Source organism: Dasypus novemcinctus, chromosome 12, assembly GCF_030445035.2.
Source record: "Dasypus novemcinctus isolate mDasNov1 chromosome 12, mDasNov1.1.hap2, whole genome shotgun sequence".
Classification (NCBI taxonomy): Eukaryota; Metazoa; Chordata; class Mammalia; order Cingulata; family Dasypodidae; genus Dasypus; species Dasypus novemcinctus.
In genome coordinates, this window is record NC_080684.1 from 105881307 (window position 1) to 105890055 (window position 8749).

At 65.0% G+C, this 8749-nt stretch overlaps 1 protein-coding gene across 3 annotated transcripts in view; it reads left to right on the forward strand.

Moving 5' to 3' along the window:
* ARHGAP8 (Rho GTPase activating protein 8) overlaps positions 1 to 7054 on the forward strand; it is a 123245-nt gene extending 116191 nt beyond the window's left edge. For all 3 annotated transcript variants that reach the window (XM_058308916.2, XM_058308915.2, XM_058308917.2), the window contains exons 12-13: positions 5206 to 5309; positions 6628 to 7054. In XM_058308916.2, coding sequence (XP_058164899.1) covers positions 5206 to 5309; positions 6628 to 6972 — 449 coding nt within the window. In that variant the 3' untranslated portion in view covers positions 6973 to 7054. The remainder of the gene's footprint in view (positions 1 to 5205; positions 5310 to 6627) is intronic.
* Positions 7055 to 8749: the final 1695 nt, after the last annotated feature.

Consider the following 8749-nt stretch of genomic DNA (forward strand, 5'->3'; position numbering starts at 1 on the left):
GTGGGCCCTTCGTGCTCAAGACGAGAAAAGCGGGGAGACTAGGCCCTTTTTCTTCTGCTGGGTCTTGTGGTGCCTGGAGCCAGGGCAGCCACTTTGTAGTCATGAGGAGAGGGGCCCGTGGGTGAGGCTGCGACGCAGAAGGTGGCAGGTGGAGGTTCAGAGGGTCCCCAAGTCCCCAGGCTGCGGGCGGTGTCCCTCCTGGGGCCTGCCCTCCCTGTGCTGCGACACGAGGAACCATGTTTTCCGTGATGGAAGCCGGTCGAGTCGTGTTCTCTGTCATCACAGGCCTTCCTGGGTCCCTGGAGCCTCCCACTCAGGCCAGAGACCCAGTGGGGTAAGGCCCTCTGTAGGGTCCCAGGGCATCCCCTGCTGCCCATGCCCCCACGAGGCCCTGTGGACAGGGCAGTGGTTTAGGGAGGACAGAGCCACACCGAGGCATTGTGCCCAGTGGCAGGCATGGTTCCAGGTGGGCAGATGTGGTTCCAGGTGGGCAGAAGTGGCAGGGGTGGTTCCAGGTAATGGACATGCAGTAGACAGGTAGATGTGGTTCTAGGTGGCAGATGTGGTTTCAGGTGGGCAGATGTGACACCAGGTGGGCAGATGTGGTGGCAGATGTGGTTCCAGGTGATGGACATGACAGCAGGTAGGCAGACGTGGCTCCAGGTGGCAGATGTGACCCCAGGTGGGCACACAGTGGTGGCAGTCATGGCTCCCCAGCCCTGGCCGAGGCCTCCTTCCACGAGCCAGTCCACCTGCTGGCCACTAAACCGGGGTCCCTGCAGCAACGGAACAACATTGTCCCACGTCAGCCCCCTCGTCCCTCCCGGGCGCTCGCGGGGGCTTCCCGCCTGAGCTGGGGTGCGGGCGGCTGGGGCTTTGGCAGGGGGAGGAGGAAGGAGCCCCCTCCTGAGGGGAGCGAGCAAAGGCAAGGAGCCGCCAGGACAGCTGGAAACCAGCGTGGCCGGCGAGTGGGCCCCGGGGCCCGGCCTGGCATGGCGCGGTGAGGTGTGGGTCTGCGTGGTCTGGGCCCGCCCTTCCCCTCCCGGCCTCAGCCCCCAGGTCAGAGGAACGCACGGGGCCTTGGGAGCACAGTGAGGGCTGCCCGTGTCCGGCCCTCAGGTTGAGAGGGACCCAGCGCCGTCCCCTGGGGACTTTGACCTGCGATGGCTCGGCAGTCACTCCCTGAGACCCGCCGAGCGCCAGTTCCCGGCGAGACGGGGCAGGACGATCACGAGGCGCGCGTGACAGTGTCTTAAGAAATAACCGCCTTATTAAAATGTAATTCACGCACCGCACAATCCACCCGTTTAAAATGGAGCAGCTGGGGTTTTGGCGTTTGCACAGACGAGTGGGGCCGTCAGCACCGTCGATTTTAGGATCTGGTCGTCCCTCCTGAAAGATGCCCCGGCCCGCTTGAGCTCGCCCACCTCTGCCCCAGCCCTCCCCTGGGCAACCCCTAACACGCCTTCTGCTTCCGGGGATGCCTCTGCCCTTGGCTTCCGCTGGGACGGAACCACCCGGCCTTTCTCCCTCGGCGTCTCTGCCTTGGCGCCGCACGACGTGTCCACCCGGGAGGCCGGCGGGACCTCCTCCTCCTCCTCGGCCAGCAGGTGGCCTCGCCCGGGAACACCGCGCTGTGGGAGCCGCTCCTCCTGTGGGTTGTTTCCACTTTCTGGCGACTGTCAAAAAAGGGAACAGTAGGAAAGGGTGGGTGACCGAGTGGGCTCGGCCAGCACCGCCAGCCCCCGGCCCACGTGCACGCGGCGGTCCTTCCTCAGGCTTTACTTTCCGGGAGCGGTCCTCCCACGCCCGCCGTTTTGAGCCCCCCAGAGCCCTGCAGCTCTTGTGCTGTATCGTGCTTTCTCTACCTGGCCTCCCGCAGAGGACCAGGGGGGCTGTTCCCCATTTTCTTTGCTCCCCAGGGATTGCGATAGACCCGGCACGTTCTGACATTCCCGCCGCTGGGAACCGAGCCGCTTCCCAAGAGGAAGGATCTGCTGCCCGCGGCCACTGGAAATGTGGCTTGGGCGGAGGCTTGCCCGACTTAGCCAAAGGAAATGCAGGACGCCCGGGTCGATGTGACTTTCACCTTCATGGTGTAAGCATGTCCCAAATCTTGCACGGGGCATATTTGTACTGAAAAGTATTCGTTGTTTATCTGAAATTCACGTTGAATTGGGCGTCCTCTCTTACCTGGCCATGCTACGTGGAGGGATGCGTTTCCTCTTAAGCGATGTGTTCCGGGAAGGCATCCAAGGCCCTGCTGTGGGTCTCCCCGGGCCCCCATCCACGAGAGCCCCCCTTCCGACAGCTCCCGCCTTAGCTGGGCTGCTTGTAACCGCACCCACACACCGACCAGTGACCCGGAGCCAAGCGTGTCAACGCAGCTGACCAGGAAAGGCTCCGGCGCGATGGAACCTTCCGGCTGCCTGACAGCCGAGCCCCTTCCTAGCTTGGGGACCCCACAGTGATCTTGGTGGTGGCAGGACCTGTCTCCCTCCGTAGACGCTGGGGCTACCACCCTGCCAGGCTCCTCTGCAGCCTGGAAAAGGCCCGTCTGAGGGCAGGGGGCTGGACCTGGCGCCCCCCCGGGCACCCTCACCTGGACTCTAACCCACAGCCAGTGACCAGAGAAGCCCGGCAGTGGGGGCCCTTGAGGGGCCGGGCCCCGGGGCAGCAGCTGTGGGCAGGGGTGACACCAGCCTCCGGTGCGGCATGGTTGGCGGTGGGATGGCGGCATTCGATGTCCAGTCACAGCGGCTGCAAGTCCCCAGCGCCCAGTGGCCCAGCACCTGGCTCTGCTCACTTGGGAAACTACTTCGTGAAGGTCCAGAGGGGCCCTGGGGTGTAGAGTCAAGACCCAGGTTCGAATCCTGGCTCTCCCACTCGCTCGCGGTGTGCCTTGGGAGCTGTGCCCTCCTTCCGGCTGCCCGCCAGCGCCAGGGCGGGTTCTGCCTTACGGAGAAGCAGCAGAGGCACGTGGCTGCCTTGCAGCAGGGCAGCCCAGGGCCTGTGGTCCGGGTCCCTCACTGCATAAATTCCAGGAATGAGAGGTTTGCCTGTGTGGCCGTGTGCACACATGTGTGCTCTGCATGCATGTGGGTGCCTGCGTGTGTGCACGCGTGTGTGCCTGCGTGCACGTTGGCCGACGTCTGCACGGTGTCCCCCCGCCAGCAGCCAGGACGGTGGTTCCTGTCCTTTTCTGACGTCCCTTCTCTGCTGCTGCTGCATTTAGCCGTCTCGTTCTGAGTCCAGGGGGCTTCCCTCCTCGCCGGGACACCCCGGTCTAAGGCACAAGCCTGGGCGCGTCAGCTCGCAGAGGAGGGAAGTTGCAGGCGGGAAGTGCGGGGAGGGACCTGGGGCAGGGCGGTGGGCTGCTCTGCTGCGGGGAGGGGAGGGGGAGCTTTCGGCCCACAGGGACATTTTGTCTGTTGGGGTGGGGGGGTAGCCCCGCTGGGCCGTGGGGGGAGGCGGGGTGCTGAGCTCAGAAGTGCTCCCCTCTCTGGAGCTGCCTTGACCCTGTAAAGCAGTTGTGTTTCTACAGGGTGGTGTCTTTTGAAAGTACTTTGCTCTGTAAACATGGGTTCGACGTGGAAGGCACATGCGTGTGCTTGGGTTTACATCTCCTCTGTGCACGGATGTGGGTAATTGTGCCTCTGGGATCCCGGTCAGCTGGGCGGCACAAGGAAACCTGACGCCTGGTGCTGGGGCTGGCAGAGCTGACAACACTCCAGCCCTTCAGGCCCCTGCATGTGCTCGAGAAAGAGGGTTTAAGCCGGGGGAGGAGCTGAGCCCCAGGGCAGGCCAGGGCCCAGCGAGGAGCTACCATACCCCGCGGAGTCCAGCGCTGGCTGTGTGTGTGCGTGTGTGTGGGACTGTGTGTGCCAGTCTGTGCTTCTATGCACATCTGTATGTGTGCACCTGTGTGTGTCCGTGTGCATGACTGTGCACCTGTGTGAGCATCTACACATGCACATGTGTGTCTCTGTGTACGTACATGTGTGCATGTGTCTTCGTGCGTGCCTGTGTGTGCACATCTGTCTCTTTGTGTGCATGTCTGTATACGTGTGCATGTGTGTATGCATGTCTTTGCCTGTGTGCATCTATGCGTGCACGTGTGCATGTGTGCGCATGCCTCGGTGCGTCTGTGTGTCTGTCTCTGTGTGTCTGTGTGTGCACATCTGTGTGTCCGTGTGTGCGTTTGGGTCTGTGTGTGTCTGTGTGTGCATGTGTGTGCATGTCTGTGCACCTGTGTGTGCGTGTCTGTACATCTGTGTGCATCTGTGTGTCTGTCTGTGTGTGCACCTGTGTGTGCATGTCTGTGCCTCTCTCTGTGCGTGTGTCTGTCTCTGTGTGTGCATGTCTGTGCACCTATGTGTGCACATCTGTGTGTCTGTGTGTGCATGCCTCTGCACCTGTGTCTGTCTCTGGGTGTGCGTGTCTGTGCACCTGTCTGTGCATCTGTGTCTGTGTGTGCATCTGTGTGTGTGTGTCTGTGCGTCTGTCTGTGCGTCCGTGTGTCTGTGTGTGCTTGCACCTGAATCCACAGTAGGGACCTGGAGAAGTCTCGCTGGCTGGGGTTCTGGTCTGCAGCTCCCAGAGGCAGATGGATGATGTGCTCACTGAGGGGCACTGGAGGGCCCCCGGGCGGGGGGCAGGGGCGTCCTGGCCCCCAGTGGGTAGAACACTGCCTCCCCCAAAAGCAGCACGGAGTGGGGGTCTGCAGTGCTGAGAGTCATCACCCAGATGGCGTTTGTCCAGAGCTGCAGGTGGCAGACTTGTTCTGGAAAGGGCCAGGCGGCAGGTGTGTCAGCTTCACCAGCCGTACAGCCTCCTGTCCGGCTCCTCTACCTCTGCTGTCATGCAGAAGCAGCCCCAGGTGACACGAGAGGCACACGTATGCTCATGTGCCAATAAAACTTTATTGACAACAGTGGGTGAGGGGCCGGATGCGGCCCAGCACAGACAGGGTGAGCATGAGGCTAGACGGCTCCTGCTGATAGAGGGTTTGGCTTTCTGGCCACCTGGGAGGTAAGACTTACGTCAAGGAGCCGGGGCCTAGGCAGGGCAGGGGCCTGGCCGAGGACAGCCACGGGCTGGGACATACGGGTGCTTCCGGCGCAGGCTGGGCTCCTCCGGCCGGGAGGGCCCGTGCTGCCCTGGGCCCCCTCCGCCTGCTCAGGAAGGACCCCCGTGCCGTCGCAGGTGTGGAGAGCAGCCTGCGCGTGACCCGCTGCCGCCAGATCCTGCAAGGCCTCCCCGCGCACAACTGCGCCGTCCTCAGCTACCTCATGGGCTTCCTGCACGCGGTGAGTGGGCGGGCGGGCCCTTCCCGGCTGGCCACCTGCCGGACTGGGGTCTTGTCCTCCCCTGACCCCAAGGCCACCTGAGCCCTGGCGGGCGGCCCCCGCCCCGACCCTCCACGTTGGGCCCCCCACACGGCCGGGTCTCCGGAGGGCGGGGCTGTGACCCGAGCCCGGGCCGGGCGCCCAGGAGGACGCCCTGGGGCCGGGGAGTGGACGCCCCCTGGGAGCTGGGCTTCCTGGCGTGGCCGGAACATCCACAAACCGGCGAAGACAACAGGTGTCCACTCCCCGCCAGCTCCAGGGCCAGAACCTCAGCATCCCCCCGCTCCTGGGGTCCCCGGCTCCTGGCGGCCCCTCCTTCCCGCCTCCACCCTCACTTCATGTCCCCCTCCTCTCTCATCGGGGCCCTTGTCCCTGGAATCGGAGCCCACCAGGTGACCCACGATGGGCTCCCATCTCGAGCTCCTTCGCTCAGTCGCGTCTGCGAAGACCCTTCTTCCAGTTGAGGTCACACCCGCAGGCTCCGAGTAGCTGCGCACCCGCCGCACAGTAGAGCACCTCGCCCTGCGCTGGGCTCAGCCCTCGCCGCGGAGCCGGGTGCCTCGGAGCAAAAGCCCACGTGGGGGCTCAGATTAAGGAGGGAAAGAGGGCCTCAAGGTCAAGGGGGGAACCTCAAGAAATCCCAGTGTGTCCCATGCCCCCGCCCGTCCCTGTGTGCCCTTCCCCTGCTCCTGCGCACCTGCCTGGACCTGCAGGGGTCCCGGGGCCTCCCCGGCCCAGCGGCCGCCCGTGGCAGAGGCGCTAACTGCCTTCCCTCCGTGCCCGTGCCCGCACGCCGAGGTGGCGGGCGGGGGCCGCTCCAGGACACGAGGCTCCAGGGGGCCCTGCCCGCCCCCAGCACGCGCCTCGGCCGGCGTCAGGGCTCGGGGCGCGCTGCTAAGTCTGCGCCCCTTTCCTCGTGGTCTTGTTACACCCAGGTCACAAGCGTGCAGAGCTGAGCGCGGCCGGCCGGCTGGAGGGGCAGTGCCCACGGCCAAGTCCAGAGCAGGGCCGGACCTTCCTCCCGCCCCACCCCAAGCAGAGCTCCCCACGCTCTCCAAGGTGGAAGATGAGGGGGGGCGGTGGGGAGCTCCCAGAGGCAGAGCCAGGGGCCCCTTTGAGGGCACGAAGCCCAGTGCCTCCTCTCACGGGAGGCACAAGCTCTCAGGGCTGACCGGGGGCTCCCGGCCCAGGGCCCCTCCCACCGCGCCAGCTTCCCCAGGTGCAGCGTGGGTCCCCGGGCTCTCGGCTCTCGCGCCATCGCCTCCCACGTCTCCTCCAGGTGTCCCGGGAGAGCATCGTGAACAAGATGAGCAGCTCCAACCTGGCCTGTGTCTTCGGGCTGAACTTGATCTGGCCGCCCCAGGGGCCGTCCTCCCTGAGCGCCCTCGTGCCCCTGAACCTGTTCACCGAACTGCTGATCGAGTACTATGAGCAGATCTTCGGCGCCCACGGGGCCCCGGCGGAGCTCGCCCCCCGCACCGCCACAGTAGGGGAGCCGGGCGGCCCCTTGGTCAGAGGCTGCTCCGGGGACAGACGTGCCACAGGCCTCCTCAGGCCGGCTGTGCCCCCGCGCCCCTCTGGCAGCGGCCGGGAGACCCCTCTAGGGTTGGAAACGTCTCACTGAAGTCTGCCATCTGTGAGCTCATATGTTTTATGAATTTGTCTTCTGTGAACATCAAGAGGCATTAAACACACTCAGAACCTGAGTGGAAATTCCAGGGTTCTGCTTCTTGGGCCCTTCCCCATTGCTCTCGACCCCTGGGCTGGAATCGGATGTCTGTGTGAGAATTACTTTAAATCACTGCCCACTGTGGCTTAACTGCAAAAGGCTAAGGGCTTGTATCAGTCACCCACCTTTACAGAAATGCTGTGTAACAAAACTTCCCAGTCCGGTAACTTAAAGCAACAGCTGTTTATCCTGCCCATGAGGCGGGTCAGCTGGGCAGTGCTTTTAGTCCGGTTGAGCTCAGTCATGTGTCCAGCCAGTGTGCTACGGCTGGGAAAACCCAGCCCTCCTGCTGGGTCTCGTATCCTTGTAAAGGCTCAACTGGGTCCAGTCCTTTCGGCCAAAGGAGGACCCTGGCCCAGCAGGGCAGGGATATTTGGAAAAGGGTGTGATACAGGGATGGGAAGAGTCAGGGCCATAAGCAACCACCGCCCCCAGGCTCGGAGGGGGTCTTTCTGGCTCTGCAGCCTCAGGCTGCCACAGTGCATCCAGCCTCAGCCACCGGAAGGGCTGGAATTCTGTAGCTCCTTCTCAGGAAAAAGCCCCCAGATCATCCTAGCTGGACAGGCCTGGGTCGCCCGTGTGCCCTGGACCAATCACTGTGGCCTGAGTCGGGTGCCTCGAGCTCACTGAGGGGGGGCGGGAAGCAGGGAAGGAGGGGCCCTCCCGGGAACAAGTCGTGTGGTGCAACCCCACACCTAGTGCCCCCTCCCCGCTCCCCGCCCACCCCGGCCTGTGCCTGCAGGCCGGTCGCCTGGGAACGCAAGGGAACGCAAGGGAAGGCGGGGGCCGGGCACCCCCACCCCTCCAGACCCCGGCTGAGCCCGTGGCTGAGCTCCTGGGGGCACTGCTCCTCCCCCCAGCCCCGCCGGGCTCCCGTCCCACCCGTGCAGCCCAGAGTCCCCAAGGCCCGGCCACCGACCCCGGGAGCTGGTGAGGGAGCCCCCACTGGGCTCGGTTCATCCCGGGAGAGGACCCGCCGGCAGCATCAGGGTGGGCGTGGGGGGTGGGGGTGCCGGGCTGATCCCCACGTTGAGTCCAGGCTGGGGAAGCCGGGGCCGCTGGCGACGAGCAGGGAGCTGGCACTTCCCCGTGCCCTCCACGCGGGCAGGACTGGACGGGGTCCAGCGAACCACACCCCTGCCCCTGCCCGAGCTCGGGAGCCATGGGAGCTTGATGCGTCTCCCCGAGGCTGGCGGGGGGTCTTGCCCCGACTGCAAGGCCCCCTCCTCCTCCCAAGGAAGCGGGGTGAGGACGGGGAGAAGCAGGGGTGTCGGGCTGGTGCAGGGTCTCCCGCGCAGACGCGCAGCGTGGACCGCAATTCCGCTCAGATGTCGCCATTGGAAGCCCCACAAGGGGCAGAGCTGGACTCCTGTGGAGGGACCCTGGGCCCCTCCCCTCCGTGAGGCTGTGGACCCCAAAGGGGGCCTGGCCTGGGCCCTCCCGCCTGTACAGTGGGGGCGCCCGCTGCGGCTCCCAGGCCGAGTCCCGAAATCCACCTCTTAAGACCCCCGCCCCACCCAGGGCCCTCTTTCCCGTCCGAAAGTGGGGCTGGCGGCGAGAGGTGGGCGTGGTCCCCGCAGCTGCGCCCTCCCCGGACCGTCACACCTGAACCAGCAGGTCTTCGCCCTCCCCGGACAGCTGTCCCCGCGCCTCCACCGGCCACAAGGAGCAG